At 42.9% G+C, this 17,108-nt stretch overlaps 1 protein-coding gene across 1 annotated transcript in view; it reads left to right on the top strand.

The window, feature by feature from the left end:
- lhfpl4a (LHFPL tetraspan subfamily member 4a) overlaps window positions 1–10,587 on the top strand; it is a gene marked incomplete at both ends in the record, with an annotated part of 46,262 nt that extends 35,675 nt beyond the window's left edge. The window contains one exon of the mRNA XM_080000190.1: window positions 10,534–10,587. Within this exon, the coding sequence (XP_079856316.1) occupies window positions 10,534–10,587 (54 nt within the window). The remainder of the gene's footprint in view (window positions 1–10,533) is intronic.
- Window positions 10,588–17,108: the final 6,521 nt, after the last annotated feature.

The raw sequence follows: 17,108 nt of genomic DNA, 5'->3' as shown, positions 1-17,108 counted from the left end.
ATTGCAAACAAAGGGTATATAACAAAGTATTGAGATGAACTTTTGTTATTGACCAAATACTTATTTTCCACCATAATTTGCAAATAAATTATTTAAAAATCAGACAATCTGGGGTTTTTCTTTCTCATTTTGTCTCTCATAGTTGAGGTATACCTATGATTAACATAACAGGCCGCTCTCATCTTTTTAAGTGGGAGAACTTGCACAATTGGTGGCTGACTAAATACTTTTTTGCCCTACTGTATCATGTCCGCTAGATACGATCCCATCTAACCTCCTTCAAGCCATATCACCGACTGTCACCCAGGCAATCACACATATGATTAATTCTTCCCTAGCATCTAGCACTTTCCGCTCTGCTTTCAAAGTGGCTATTGTCGCACCACTGCTCAAAAAACCTTCACTCGATCCCACTCAAGTAGAAAATTATCGGCCGGTCTCACTCCTCCCATTCCTTTCCAAAACCTTAGAGAGGGCGGTCTCTAGACAGGTAACAGAATACCTGTCAAGAAACAACCTTCTCGATACACTTCAATCTGGCTTCAAAAGTGGTCACTCCACCGAAACAGCCCTGTTGTCCGTGACAGAGGCCTTAAAAACTGCTAGAGCTGCTGCCAAATCCTTGGTTCTCATTCTGCTAGACTTATCAGCTGCTTTTGACACTGTCAATCACAGCATACTCCTGTCCATACTCTCAAGTGTGGGCATATCTGGCAGCACACTTTCCTGGTTCGAATCTTACCTTACTGGGCGCTCGTTCAGTGTGACATGGCAAGGCCAGCTGTCTGTGCCTCACAGCCTCACCACAGGGGTGCCCCAAGGCTCGGTGCTGGGACCCCTCCTCTTTGCCATATACACCACCTCACTGGGCCCGATCATCCGCTCACATGGCTTTTCATATCACTGCTATGCGGATGATACTCAACTCTATCTGTCCTTCCTGCCTGACGACCCCATTGTCTCGACGCGGATCTCGGAATGTCTCGCTGACATATCCACGTGGATGAAGGATTATCATCTTCAACTAAACCTGGGGAAAACGGAACTGCTGGTCTTCCCGGCAAAACAAGGTATTTATCACAACATTGATATTCAAATTGACTCTCTATCTCTTGTTCCTACCAAGGCTGCAAGGAATCTAGGTATCATTATTGATGACCAACTGACATTCTCGGACCATGTTGCCGCCGTCTCCCGGTCCTGCCACTTCGCACTATTCAACATCTGAAAATTCAGGCCATACCTGACCCAATATGCCACTCAACTGCTGGTACAAACCTTGGTGATGTCCCGTCCCGACTACTGCAACGCTCTCTTTACAGGCTTGCCGGCCTGTGCGGTGAAGCCACTGCAGATGATACAGAATGCAGCGGCGTGACTGGTGTTCAACCAGCCAAAGAGGGCACACGTCACTCCACTGGCTACCTGTAGCCGCTCGCATCAAGTTCAAGTCTCTTATGCTTGCCTACATAGTGATTGTTGGGAATGCTCCCACCTACTTAAATGCTCTTGGAAAAGCACGTTACCCCCCGGATGCTGCGCTCATCAAATGAGCGTCGCCTGGCTCTGCCGACCGCACAACCATGGCAATCCAGGTTATTCTCATTTGTAGTTCCACGTTGGTGGAACGAGCTCCCAAAAACGACCAGAGCAGGGACCTCCCTCTCTGTCTTTAAGAAGCACTTGAAGTCCCAGCTCTTCAGAGAGTACCTCCTCTCCTCTTACAATTACTTAGCACTACCTAACAGTATTTATTGTTACACTAATGTCTCTGTCGCAATGTAGCTTGAATGTTATTCTCCCTTGTAAGTCACTTTGGATAAAAGTGTCTGCTAAATGACTAAATGTAAATATAAAGGGGGAAAAAATAAGGGGAAAAGGGGATGAGTATATTTCAAGCTTGTTATGCAAATAGGTTATTGGGCTTGTTAACACATAAACTAAAGTTCATTAGAAAATGTTATCACCTTTAATTGACTGAATTTATTTAGTAATTGGGCTTGTCAACACATGAATACTGTGTAATATATTTTTAACTCAGCTAAAATGGGAACAGCGTAGCACTGTGGGAGCAGTGATGCTGCGCTTTGGACTGAAGGATGGCTGGCAGGTCAGGAGTAAGTTTGATGGTTGAGATGTGAAGGACATCACAGACATCATCGGTCATTTTGATTCTCAATCTGCTTTAGTTCAGAGTTAACAGAGAAAATGTTTGCTCACATATGTATGTTGAGCCAAACACACTCATCATTGTTTTTGCCTGGCATCTCATCAGAGGAAACTTGGCATTTTCCAAGCTCCGGTAGAAGTCGGGTAGGGAGAGAAGCTGAGGTTGATTCTTCAGAGAATTATCACACTGCATTTCGATAAGTTCTAATTGCAGACTCTCTTCCACTTCTTCTGCATCCGTCAGGAAGAGAGTAGAGAACAGCTTGATTTCTTTCTCAATTATAGAAAAATCTTTGAAGCGCTGACTGAATTCTGTCATGAGAGATCGCTGCAGCATGGAGCCACGACTTAGCCAGCACACATCAGATAGAGTAGGTCCCCGTATTCAGCATCGACATCAGATAGGAAAGCTTGAAATTCTATGTGGTAGTGCCCTCGTGCTAGAATTATGTTGACAGTTTTCACGACGATGTTCATCCCATCGCCAAGCTGGACTGTCTTGGCACAGAGGGTTTCTTGGTGGATGATACAGCACATTTCAACAGCCTCACCTCCACTCTCTTGCATCTTGGCGCCCACAATAGAGGCCATTCCTTTGCACTCCCCTGTCATTGCTGGAGCCCCATACGTTGTAACTCCACACAGCTTGTCCCATTTAAGTCCCATCTTGTCAATTGCATCTGGCACAGCTTCAAAAATGTCCTTATCCGTTGTGCCCTTTAGACTCCTAAGATGTAGCTCATGTAGCTCCTCCGTAATGCAAAAGTTATTGTCAACTCCCTGTGAAAAAATTAACCGCTGTGGGGTGTCTGTGGCATCTGTGCTCTCATCACATGCAATTGAGTAAAAAAGCACAAGCTTTATCTGACACTTGATGTTTTAAGTCAGCTGACAAGGCTTCAATTAGCCGCACAACTGTGTTTCTGACATGCTAACGCTGTTGAATTCTTGTTCTTTGATTGTGCTTGTGTTGTGGAGAAGCTGCCTTGTTCAAGACAGTAGCTCCACCTAGTGTTAAAACTAAGAAGTACAATACAGTCAAGCGCAAGTTTCATGTGTGGGCCGTATTCCATTATATTTTTAAAATTTGCTGCAGGCCAATTAAAAATGGACCACCGGATGTAGTTTGGACACCCCTGCTCTAAATCATATCGCAGACCTTAATCTGACCAGTGTGATATAGCCAAGTCAGTGTAAGCAGCTTGTACTGGACTACATTTGCTGAAACTGATATCAGTGTTATCCTGGATTTAGAGAACATTTCAAACAGCGGATTACAACCTGAATGTGATGATGAAACAGAATATTTTTAAGAACCACAGGTGGAGACCGACAATACGCCCGTCGTTGTTACAACGGAAGAAGTTGATAAATTGATGAAGTCCGTTGAGGTTGGTGATGCAGATTATGAACAACACAATATTATGAAGACAAACTTTGAAGAACTTTGAAGATATTTGCCATACGCACATTTATATTTTAAATGACACACAAGGTTGATATACAGAGGCTAATATTATTCCCAGACTGTACATAGTAGCTATGTACAGTCTCATTCACTCTAGAGGGATGCAGATACCAGGGTTTTGTTGTGTTGTCTGCACTTTTAAACTTCTTTATAATTCCACTTTGATAAAACATGTATATTCTTACTGTTAAATAAAAGATTTTTTTAAAAACAAAGATTTTAGATGTTGCTGATGCTCCACCGTTCAACATTCTCTATAAACACAAGAAGAATGCCGAGATTGCCCCATTGAGCAGGTTATCAAGTGTCCATGTGGCAAGTAGCCATGTGTGTTTGTTGGTCCTCCAAACCATTTGCATTCTGGGAGCTGGCTGACAGAATCCAAATGTGGGGAAAACTTTGAGGGTGATAATCTCAGAAGCACAGTTTTTCGCACCCTCATCATCAACAAGCCATAGCGTAAAAAATATTTGCTTGATTCGCACAAGTGACACCTTGTTATGAAGCTCTGATTCTCCCCTTTCAAATGATGTGAAAAAAAGTCCAAGGGTTGCAAATGTACCTAAAACTTGCTCTGGGTCACATGTAGAAATGATGACAGTTAATTTTATATATTTTACTCTACCATGTTCCTGGCCGCTGCATGTGAAAGGCTGCATCCTGCGGAGCTGTCCATTGTCCTACAGGTTCGATGCCATCTGTGGTTCAATGCCAGTTTTGACCACTTCATCACTATTCACTACAACTTTTTATATTGTTATTATTATATATATGTTATTTCTATGTTATTTCTAGTAGCACCAACCAACATGCTATTTGCACATTTAGCGATGCATTTCACTATTTTTGGGTGCTTTGTGAATTAGATACTCGTTTTCCTGTAATTTGCAGTTGTTTAGCAGCCGCAAAAGCCGTGCAATTGCTTTATGAATTTGTTCCTTAGTGTATTGAAAGAAGTGTATTCACAATAACACAGTGAAGAAATAAACCAGAAAGACAGCTTAAGTGGGAGTTACGTTTTGTTATGAGTATGATGGCGCTTTTTAACAGGGCTCTGACTAGCAGGCAACCTCTCCTACCACTTTGAAGACCTCCGGGAGAACCCACTTGGTCCACCCTTAGCCCAGACTCTTGACCTGGTGTCACATTGTTCACTGTGATTGTGAATGCATCTTCATTGACCCTCTGGGGACCAGATAGGATGGAGGGATTGAGGTGCAGGTGAGGGTGGGGAATAGGTTTTTTAGGAGGTAGCATGTTGTGTTAAAACGTCCCAGGGGGGCAGAACACTCTTTCCAAAAAGAAGGCACAACATGAATAGAGAGGAGCCGTCAAGTCGAGGGAACTCGTTTTGGCTGAGGACCCCTGCACCACTGCACACACTAAGCCCCTTGGGCTTTCCTGTGTGTGTGTGTGTGTGTGTGTGTGTGTGTGTGTGTGTGTGTGTGTGTGTGTGTGTGTGTGTGTGTGTGTGTGTTGTGTGTGCGTGTCTGTGGGTGTGGGGTGTATGTGGATATGAAATGAACAGTGGAGGGAGCAGAAGTGAGAGAGAGAGAGGGGATGGGTAAGGACATCAGCCACAGTGCTGACAAACCATTTTGTAAGACCATTTTAAAGCATTAAGTATTATATCTAACCCTAACCCTAATTCAATGTAAATGTGACGCGAGTAGCTGCCGCTGTGTCCCATGAAATATTAATTGTTTTTAAAAGCGCTTCCAGGCCGGACTGGACTAGACTGAACTGCATAGTGCCGGCAAACAAACAAACAGGGCTGAGAGGAAAAATGTTAACGTGCATCAACCCCCTCCCCCGTGCCCTGGGTTGAAAAAAGCAACAACAAAAAAAGGAAAATGTGCTTTGAATATTTCACAAGTGTCCTTTTGCTTGTTTTGTTGTTATTGTTATTTCTGGCATTTATATGAATCAAAGTTTCATATGTATATAAATTCAAGGGCAGAATTGACCTGAGGGAAGTTTTTTGGAATTTTTTGGGGGGGTGGGGGAATTTGCACACGGAAGGGCACAGCTGGGAAGCCGATGTTCAGGTCTGTCTGTGTGCCTAGAGGGCCGGTGATTTTATATAAAGCTGCCATTTGCAAAAAAATGAAAAATTGCACTGCTTGGCAGTCTGGTTTAAGAGGTCATTCACTGTAACATAGTACTCTGTAATAACTTAGTTAGTACATTCTAATCATTTATAATATACCCGATATACCTATACCAACAATTTATCCTTTGCATAGAATCTATTTTTATTCAGTATATTTAGGGGTCCAGCCCTGAAATGTTTATTCGGGGCAGTCCCAACATGCCATTGTCCAAGTTTGATCCAGATTGGTCCATTATTGTGGAATAATTTAGTAAAAAAAGAGTATTTTTTTATCATCACCATAACGCGCACATGCGCAAAGGACAGCTCGCACCAGTCACATGATAACATTGCAGTCTAATGATTGGTCAACAACCAGGTCCTCACCAAGATGGCAGAACATGCAGATGTGACTGACATCAGACCTTTATGGATGTCATGGATCCAACAAATCCACAGATAATCTCAATAATCTATAATATAATCTATAATAAATAATAATGTGAATGGCACATGGGGGTGGGTTGTATGTGTGCGCCTCAGGGGTGTGGGTTCTCCTCGTGCTCCCTCGGACACGGTTATGCTCCTCGGGGTCCCTGGGCGCGTCGCTGTATACTGTCCACCACTCCTGACTGCCCCCAGGAGGAAGGACAAGCCAGGAAGGGTTAAAAGCAGAGAACTCACGGGCCACCATTTGAAGCGTGTGGGTGTTGGTTTTGCCGTCTCCACATGAGTGCATGTGTTGTGGTGTGTGTGCCATGTGATAAATAAAAAAATCATCATCTTGTTTGGTTCTATGTTTATTTGTCTCAACCGTGGTGATTCCTGGAGTAGTGATTAGTTGTTTAAAGACCCAAACATGATAAAAATCGTTTTTCAAAGAAAGGGATTGGTGGCGGTTCTGTACAACAAAAACCTGTGCTCTTGTCATCCTACAGGTCATCCACAGGACAGAGTTATTGCAGCAGTTCTTGATGATTAAAGAATTAATAAAGAGTTGCATTGCAGGTTGAGAACTTGAACTCCACTTGCAGACTAACTCTGTCCCAGATGCAATAGCATACAAATACTCTGTGTTGTATGCCCAGCATGCTAACAGCACAGGTTTAAAAACATAATAATAATAATAATAATAATAATAATAATAATAATAATAATAATAATAAAAATTAAAAATAAAATAATATGTAATTTCTGCCGCTAGAGGTCTCTAAATCATAACAATAACAAAAGGCGGAGTTTGATGGCGTCGTGAAGTAGCGTGGGATCATGGGAGTTGTTGTCTTCATCCGTATGATTTTTTCAGGGATATCTTCAGCGACAGCCAACAGCAATGAATAATGAATAATAATAGTTTATAGAGTAAAAGTAGAGCAATACAAACAATACAATACAGTGGCTAGCTAGCGTGAGCTATGTCCTGTCCGAGTCCTTTCCTCACTCTCTGACATATCATCCATTCTTCCCTGTGTTGCCTAGCAACTTATAGCAAGTAAGGTGGGTAAAAGGGATGTGGCGCCATTGACAGGTGATCTAATGAAACGGCAAATTAAGGATTTCTCTGGGTTTGAAAATTGTTGGAACCATTTGGTATAATGTAAGCACACAATTCAACAAAACACATAACATAGGTGTAGTCGTTTTTAGAAATTTTAATGTGGAAAAGTTACATAATGTACCTTTAATGTGATTTTTTTCTGTAGATAAACACACCAAATGTCACCGTGACAAATTCCTGGTATACTGTATGAAAAAGTGATTGTGATTTGAAATGTCCCTCGAAGACCCCGTTTGAGAACAAGGCATTACACTTCAGAAACAAATCATCGGCTGTGCCAGTTGGCAAGTCCTACATTGAAGTAGTTTCGATTTCAATCTGAGCAACCAGCTGTTTTGCATCTTGGATTTAAATTTTGGAAAATAAATTGTTTTTTTTCAATGAGGGTTGTGTGAAAAGGGAAGCTAATGCTGAATCACTTCCTTCTTTCAGATGACGCTCGGCTCCAGCCTACACATGGACGGCGTAAGAAAAAAACAGCTTTCATTCCTTTCGTGATTTTGCATGCTCCTGCACTCTTTTGCTTTCGTCGATCCAAAATTGGCGTTTGGATGTTTTATTTTCATTAAAAAAACAAAACCCCTCCAACCACTTACCCTTTTACCCTCCCTTTACCTGTATAAGATAAGCGTAGGTGTGGTTGGTCGGTCCTGGTTAGTCGCTTACACAAAAGAGCTTCAGGTGTCAGATGAAACATTTTCTATTTGTTTAGTACAATGGTAAAACTTTCCTATAATCCAGCATAACAGTCAAGAATTTTAGTCTAAAAATAAGGCCCTGAGCAAAAAAGTTAACCACAAAACTCCCACTGGGAGGATCTCTCCACCAAGCCACATGATTTAAAGGGGAAGTGATTTTTTAAAAGTAGCAGTTCTGTTTTTTGGATATTTATATATTTTATGTATAGGCCTAACTATCTTGATTTATATGTACTGTATATTCGTCCGAGGCAATTTTGTCTGGGACCTGAAGCCTTTGTGTGTGATCTGACAATGCCCCAAAACGTACACTGTACGTAGGACTGAGGTTAAGCTTTAACGCTGATTACAAATTGAACTTCCCTGTCCACCTGCGACTGTGACTTGTTCAGTGGGAACACTTTCTCAAGCTATCACATTTTTTTGACTCCATGTATGTATTATACATGCATTGTTTTACTTTACCCAGTTACACGCACTAAATATCCAGATTAAATTCAATATTCGAGTTAAGACAATGTGTTTAAGGTGTTTACATGCGTACCCATGGGAACCCGAGTTTACATGGCGAGTAGTGTAGTCAGCTTATTAACGGCTCTTTCCAGGTTAAGCGGTATTACATGCTATGGAATATGTTGGGTTTTGTGGTGCATGCACGGTTTGTATATGCAGATCATATCCGCGTTCAGGTGTTTACATGCCACGATAAATGGAATGATTGAAGAGAAATCCTGATCTGTTAATCAGGTCGGAGTGCGGCAATTTATAATAACTCGATTAAGATCATCTGGGTAAGGTTTTTTCATGACAGTTGCAATAGTCGGAGTATTGCCTAAACCCCATTGCAAGCAGCTTATTCAAATGCCTGTACTGTAAATGTACTGAATGATCCGTCCCGTCCCGTCTATCTTGGGTGTCCTCCACACCTCCATTGTCAGCTCTTCCGTTTGACCCCATCACACCAACAGACAAAAAAAACCTAGGACATGGCCGGCACCTGCCCGGCATGAGGCAGGTGTGCGGCGTTGCGACCCAACAAACAGATTAATGGTGTCATCATCTTGCCCCCCCCCCCAAAAAAAAAAAACACACACACACTGCCACCACCCAAGCTCTACACCCTGTAGTCACACACATCTGGAGGCAGTTCTATCTGGGCTAATGACATGATAAGAGTTATGCATGGTAAATCAAACTGCTCCTCGCTTAATCGAGTGCTTAAATAGTCCTCACTACGTCACCGACACGTCCCTGGAAGTTAATCATTGATTTAAATTATTTATTTATTTATTTTTACTGTAAATTTCAAAAACCTAATCAAGTCGATGGGAACAACAGAAAAAATGCTTTTGTCAAAGGAACGAAACGTGTGGAGGGAAATGTCATGGACAGAATCTGCCGAGGTGTGACCTTTCAAGCCTATTACACAAGCTTGTTTTTTGCGTGTGTGTGTGTGTGTGTGTGTGTGTGTTTGTTTCAAGTTCCATTCGTATGCTGAGTCTCGGCAGCGTGCCGGTGACTCATATGTCAGGGTCCTTGGCGCTGCCTCGCTCACTTCGGCTGCCGGCCATGTCCACGGCGTTGGGTTGGGGGGGTGGGGGTTGGGAATGGGAGGGATGCTGTGCTACACAATTAGACACGTCTAGACAAACCTCCACACAGGAAGCCATCCATGTTTATTTTTTATTTTTTCCATCCTCACAGCTTGAATGGCATGGCATGAAGGATTTTAATAACCCCTGTAAACCTTTGTCCACCACACACACACACACACACACACACACACACACACAAATAAAATTAAATATGTACATATGTACATATATAAACAAATCAGCACTATTACAGCACTAACACACATACTATCTATAGTAACAGGGCATAGCAGTAATTTGCAATAGTATTGTATCGTATAAGTATAAGTTATAATATATTGTACGATTCATAATAGCAAATAGTATGTTGTAAGTGGTATAGTAGGACATAATATGCTGGTATAATATACTGTATGTATACTTTATGTATAAAATCAATCCATCTAAAGCAGTGTTTTCCAACTGTTTTCCTGCCACGGTACACTTTTTACAGTGATATAATCCCACTATCCTATTATAACAATCATCACATGTTGTACTGTACATGCTTATTAGTATTATGGGCTATTATCAATGTGATACATGAGCATATTGTGATGACCACAGAGCTTCTATCCTGGCTGGAACTGATGAATTAGTACACACTTGCAATTTTGATCTTGCAACACAAGAGCTAACTATTTCTGTATTTCAAGTGGCATTTAAAAAAGTTAATTTACAGCACATCTGGTGAGCACAGTGGTTGAAAAACACTGACACAAAAAGGTTTTCCAGCACTGTGGCTAATGTTCTCTCTCTCTCTCTCTCTCTCTCTCTCTCTCTCTCTCTCTCTCTCTCTCTCTCTCTCTCTCTCTCTCTCTCTCTCTCTCTCTCTCTCTCTCTCTCTCTCTCTCTCTCTCTCTCTCTCTCTCTCTCTCTCTCTCTCTCTCTCTCTCTCTCTCTCTTCCTTCCAGATTGAGATCCGGGACACCAAGGATCCGCGCTTTGGGGTTCAGCCGTTCCACTGAGGACGCGTCTCCTCTGGCTGTCCTTTAAAAGATAGAAGAAAATAATAGAAACCCCATCCAGCCACATCCACCTCCTCCCAAGGCCTGTGGGATGGATGCCTCACCCAGGAGTTTGTAACATAGGACCGACGCCAAAGACTGTCGGCGCAGATCAGTTATATTTGTCTTTTTTGAAGAAGAATACATGTTCAAGGAGGAAACGATACCACAAGCTTTAAAAAAAAGAAGTTACAAATCTGTGTGATTTAATCGTTCATGGTATACTGTATGTGTAATTCTCTAATGATAATAATGCTTTTGAATATTCAATGAAAATATACATATTTTTAAGGAAAGAAAATTCGCAATTTTAAGCTTTAAAAAGTCCATATGTGTTAAAGCAGACAGGTGCTAATTCTAAAATAATTCAATGGGCAAAAAAAAAAAATAATAATTTGTACAGTAGTTATTACTTTCCAAAACGTCTTTTTCGAGGCACGATTTTGAACTCCCGTTTTTCTACTTACCAGGGTTTCATCGCAGAAAACGCAATACAATAAATGTAAATACAACGTTTCGATGGAAACAGGGTAATTAAAAACAAAATAATTTAAAAAAAAAACAACCAAAGCCACCGTTCACACCGAAACTTGTGATGGGGGAAATCTTGAATCATTTCAACGTAATTGTGGCCGATTGGAGAATCAAAAACAGACTTCTCAAACTAGCTATTATTTTGCCAGTCGCAAATCCTATTTCTGACAGACAACTCTTTCATTTTATTTTAATATGATCATAATTTATTTCGCACCATTTCAGTTTGGCATCGGGCATCTACTGCTCATCCAGTCTCAGCGAAGTGTACACAGTGTACACAGGCGTACTTAGTGAGCTTCAAATATAGTAGTCATGAGCTCCAATCCTCCCATTGGATAGAGATGGATGCAGGGGGCGCGGAGGGAGCACAGCAACGTAGCAAGCAAAGCAGATAGAGCAGGAGTGATTGGCTGCTTAAGCAGGCCGCCCTATTTAAGGGCGTGGAAGGATGTGGCATTGTCAAGTTGTCTGATAGAACTAGCTCGTCATCATTTTATACAATTCTTTGTTACAATCTGCCCCCGGCGTTGTTTGTGTTGAGTTGTGAAGCAGGAGGAATCGGTCAAATTTGTAACAGTAAACGGTAAAAAGAAAAACGGTAAAAAGGTTTCCTTGTGTTCGTTTTACTGTTTGCACGCTACCCAACTATATGGCATTACAGTAGCACCAGTACCGCCTACTTCACAAAGACACGCGCGGGATTTTTTTGCACAGACTAAATTCCTGGTGTGACCAGAGATCATTTTTCGTTACATTTTGGAATACTCTGTTGGAGCTGGTGTAATCGAAAACCATTTTTCCATTGTATCATTTTGGAAAAAGAATCAAACAAGTATTTATTTTACCCTGTGTGTCCAATTTTGACATATCCACCTCCATTGACAGATAAAGGCCAAAAGGCGGTTACAGTTTGAAAACCAAAGAAGTGGAATACAATAGAAGTATTATGTTGGATAGAGATTTTCCTCTGCTCCTTGGCAACATAATGGTAACATTGCTTTCCTGGTAGAAGCTGGGTTTCCCAAAAGCACCTTAACAATGAGGTATGCGATGTCAGTGGTCGAGACTGGGCTGCCAGGTGGCCTAGCAGCTCCAAGTTCCACTTTGTGCAAACTTACATTTTAGGTTTCTTGCTTCACTCCTCATCATTTGTTGGCTCTGTCTACCGGGCTTATTTCTGAATGTCGTCTGCGACCAGGACACCCACGCAGGCGGCGTACTTATATAAAAGAACGAACTGGATGGAAAAAGAGCATTTCCCCAAACAACAATAAACTTTGCCCTCTGGTTGATTGGGGGTAGGGTTGGTGAACTGGTAAATACCTCACATCTAACCCCATGGTATTTTAACTCCAAACCCTGTCTTTTTTTTGTTCGTCATTTGTTCCCAACGCTTCTTTTTACTTGAGAAGTTGTGCCAACCAAGCTCCCGTCCACAGAATCAACCTGGGAATGGAGAGCTGCTCCATTAACATGGCTCTCGTATGGTGCTTTTCACGTGTTGTGCTACCCCCCTCTTCCACTAACCCCACTGACCACTCACTTCTCCACCAACCACAGAACTATATACTGTATACAGTATATACATATAATATTTTTTTAGTGTTTGTTTGTTGTACTAACTGTCAAAACGCCTCAGCCGAGGCTAAGACGCGCATGGTGACTTTGCTCTTTCCCTCGATCCGAGCGTCCAATCAGCAGCTAGAGAAGAACCTGTACATGCAAAAATAAAAAAAAGGTATTTTTTTCTTTTATATTTATAGTGTCTTTGAGGAACTTCCACCCTCCCATTCCATTTTGCATTTTATGTTTGTAAATTCTCAACTGGTTCTATATTGAGAGACTTTACTGAATTTTACTCAATATACCATTTATTTGAGGGCGGTAGGGAGAATCCTTGACAATTGTTTAGGACATTTCCGCTGTGATCTTTTTTTAAATTCACTTTTGGACAAAATCAGGCTCTGGAACTGTGTCGAGTCACAGCTACATTGTTGTGTGTGTGTGTGTGTGTGTGTGTGTGTGTGTGTGTGTGTGTGTGTGTGTGTGCGTGTGTGTGTGTTCCAATGGGCTATTCTGCAATTGCCCTGATCTCAAGGTGTTGACTGACGAGGGGCTGAACAGTGCCAGGCAGGAAACGTGAATAAGTAAGGCCTGAAACATGCTTTTGTGTGTGTTCAACGTGTCCACGAGAGGGCGGTACGGCATTTACCAGACAACAATGTACAGAAACTTAAGAGAATGGTCACCCAAATATTGTCTACATGTACATACAGGTTTGTTGCCTTTGCTGCTTGGTTGTTTGTCCTCATCTCCGTGTTGGATCCCATGGACATCTTCCCTGATCGACCAATCAGCTACAGCTCGGCTGCTGCAGAAAACCTTAGACTAAATGGAAGTCAAGTGAAAAACAGCACAACTTCTCGCTAGAAATACAAAAGCAGGGTCTCAATGTCCAAGTTGACTTCTTCTAATGGGTGTCTTCATTGTGATTTTTAAAACGATCGTTTCATAGAAGAGCGTATTGAGGCTCACCGACTCAACACACCAGGACGTTGTGCTCCGCGGCCCAAATTAGGAACGTTCCGGCCCTGTTTCCGGCCAACATTTCCAAACCCAAGCTCGTCCATAGTACAATGTAGTACAACACCCACACAGAACTGTCTGTACATTTTATTTTATATTATTAACTATATTTACATCCTCAAGGGGTCTCAATTGTTTATCCTAGCAATCCCATTGGATGGATAATGTGTTCATAGATCTGTGAATTTGGTCCTGAACTCACACATTTTCCAACTTCCCTCTGAGCTTACTTACTTTATATGGCCTTTAAAGGGTTAAAGGGGAAGAGAACAGAAACTCTCCACATCCGCAGGGTTTGGCCCAAGACAAACATTTCCCCACGAGATCTCTGTCGCAAAACTCTTTGTCTTTTTGTTCCTTTTGTAAGGGTTTGGTTTCACTACAGAGGATCCCGAGTCACTGCATCCACTTCATCTGAGGTCTGTTGTTGAATGCCATTACATTATTTCCACATACTGTACTTTCAGACAAACTGAACACTCATTTTGTCCAGGACCAGGAAGCACGATCGCAAAGAGCCCAGATCATCCCTTCCTTCCTTCCTTCTTTCTTTTTAGCGATCGCCTTTGTTGTCAAGAGTGTTGATTTCCTCGCTATTCATCTCAGCGTCTTGAATGCTTTCATTTGATCTCAAAGATATTTGCCCCTGTTGACCACTGCTTTGCCATGGCTCTAATGTCGATTTATATTCTATTTGCTTATGAGATACTGTGACGGGGGGGGGGGGGGGGGGGCGCGGAATTTTTAGACAAGACTGTCAGTGGAGAGTCATGAACCATGTTATCGACATCAATGTTGGAGGGAGAGGCTAATAAATTAAAATCTGACTCTTAATATAACATTGACCTTTTGTTCTATTTTTGATTCTGACTCTGTCATAATGCATATGACGCATGTACGATGTATAATAATGATCTCATGATGATTCCTATAATCATATTCCTTAAGAGTGGAGGGACCCCCCCAAAAAATACCTTTTTTAAAAACAATATTCTCCACGTTGCGTGTTGACCGGCAAGTGATATTCTACTTGCGAGTCTGGACAGGGAGTCACCCTTCACTGCCGCTCTGTTTGATCTCTGCTACGAGCTGCGCTCCCCCCACGATACATCATTAAGCAAACATTATAACAGCTCACCAAGTGCTAATGCTCGGCCACGCTCTCTTACAGTAGTCACATTAATGGTAAAACAAAGCTTCCCGAGAGCCCAGACACTGCTGGAAGATATTTTATTCACTAGGGCTTTGGATGTGTGTGTAGAAAATGCAACATGTCCGTCTGAATAAAGAAAAATGTTTTGTGTGTGTGAATGTGTGCTTGGGTCTGGATCTACATTTATACAATGAAGATAATAGAATTAATATGAAGATATGAGTGTGCTTGATTGTGTGTGTGTGTGTGTGTGTGTTACCCCAGAGATGAGGTTCGGTCATCACTGATAGTGCTGATCAGTGACAGTTCAGTGGCAATTCATTACGCCCCGCCGCCCAAAACAGATGGGGCCAGAACAAGAGCGTGAACACACGTGAACACACGTGAACACACATACACACACACACACACACACACACACACACACACACACACACACACACACACTTTCATTTGGATTTTATTATGTATTTTGTGATTTCAGGTCCCACAATAGAACTTGGAGGTTAAAGCGATGTAATCAATCTGTCGTTAAATGTTATTTATATTTAAAGCAAGCCTTTTGATGAGTATCATGTAACAGCATAATCGTTTACCCTTTTACGAATATGTGATTCCAGTGTGCAGGATAAAGTGTGGATTTATGGATTTTGACTGACTGTTTATTCAGATTCTATTCTATTCTTTTTTTGTTGTTGTTGCATTTTCTCCCTCTAAGGTTTAGCCATCACAGGACGCTGATCTCCAGCCAAGATTCATGAACACACTTCCAATGATCCCGTTAACCAATAAAAATCTAAAAGCCATGGCCCAACAGATCGTTCTCCCTTGTTTTCAGTGTGAAATTTGAGCGTGTCTTCATTGGAGCGTGTGTGGACCCAGAGCTGGCTTCCCTGGTTGGAACTGATTTTGGTACAGCCGTGCAATTTTGATCGTGCAACATGACAACGACAAGGAAAGTGTCATTTGCAAGATATATTTTGGCATTAAGTCAACCGGCGAGCGAGCTCTGGGCACAGCGGTTGAGAAACACCGACGACATAGCTGCTCTGCAAGCATGGAGGGGGAGGGCATGGAGGGGGAGGGCAGGGAGGCGAGGGCAGGGGGCGTCCTGCAAAACACATTAACGTGAATGGAAGCCAACCAGGCGGAAACATCTCCTGGCACACCGCGCACACATCTCTCCACATCGCCGCATTTCGTTAGCTCTTCTAGCGCTATTTATAGCGAAAAGACGGCTGGGGGCTGGCACAGTACGTCGGATGCGATCGGGGCTTTTTTTTTTTTTTTGTATCGCGTTCGGACCCGACTGCGAGGACGAGGAGATCCTCAGTGACGTGCGCCCGCAGACCCTCTCTTCCCCATGTGAGATGTATAGATTTGTGTCACTCTCTCTCTTCCTCGTGTACGCAATTCAAATGAAGCGCTGACCCCAGAAGAGGGGGTGACGCCTCGCTTGAAGGAGTGCGATGTCCCCACCTCACCTCCCCGCAGTGGGATTCACAACCACAACAACAACAACAACAACAACAACAAGTCATAAAAAGTAAGCAGGTGGGGAGGATGCGTCTGTACCGGCGTGGAGGTCAGCCCGGACGGATCCCTTCTCACAGCGTGTGACGTTAGCACCCGCTCCACCTCACTTCACCTCCCCGCTCCTTTGCGGTTGGTTTGAAGGTCACATTTCGAGTTGCAGTGGACTGAGCGCGGACGTCGACGCCCGTGTGCAGAACGTGATGGATGGATGGCGGCACGGCCACAAGTCCCTTTCTCGCAAACTGTGAATTAAACGCTTTCCGAATACATAGAGTCTTGAATTGTCAGACAACTGCAGTATCAATGTGGAAAAGTCTATCGGTCGGTTCGACGCGACCGCGGAGCGCAAAGCAAAAGGCGCACGGCGTGGGAAACCTGACGCTCCCCCTTCGCTGCGAGCCGCCGCCGACACGGGGCCCTGTTTACCCGGAGACGCTCAAATTAGACGGCGGAGCCCTTTAACCGTCGGGCGGTGTAATTAACAAGGTTTATGCAGGAGCCTTTGCCACACGGGGGGGGGGGGGGGGGGTGGTGGAGGGACCTCTTCTCATGTGGTGCCGACACGTCACGCACCGCAGTCGTGCGTCTCGAGTCAGGAGGAAAAGGGACGGTTTCCCAAGCAAAAAGCTCTCCACGATAACAACATGAATCTGCTCCTGCAGTGTTGGTC

This window comes from Zeus faber, assembly GCF_960531495.2.
Source record: "Zeus faber genome assembly, chromosome: 5".
Lineage (NCBI taxonomy): Eukaryota > Metazoa > Chordata > Actinopteri > Zeiformes > Zeidae > Zeus > Zeus faber.
This window is presented reverse-complemented; position numbering and strand designations above follow the sequence as displayed.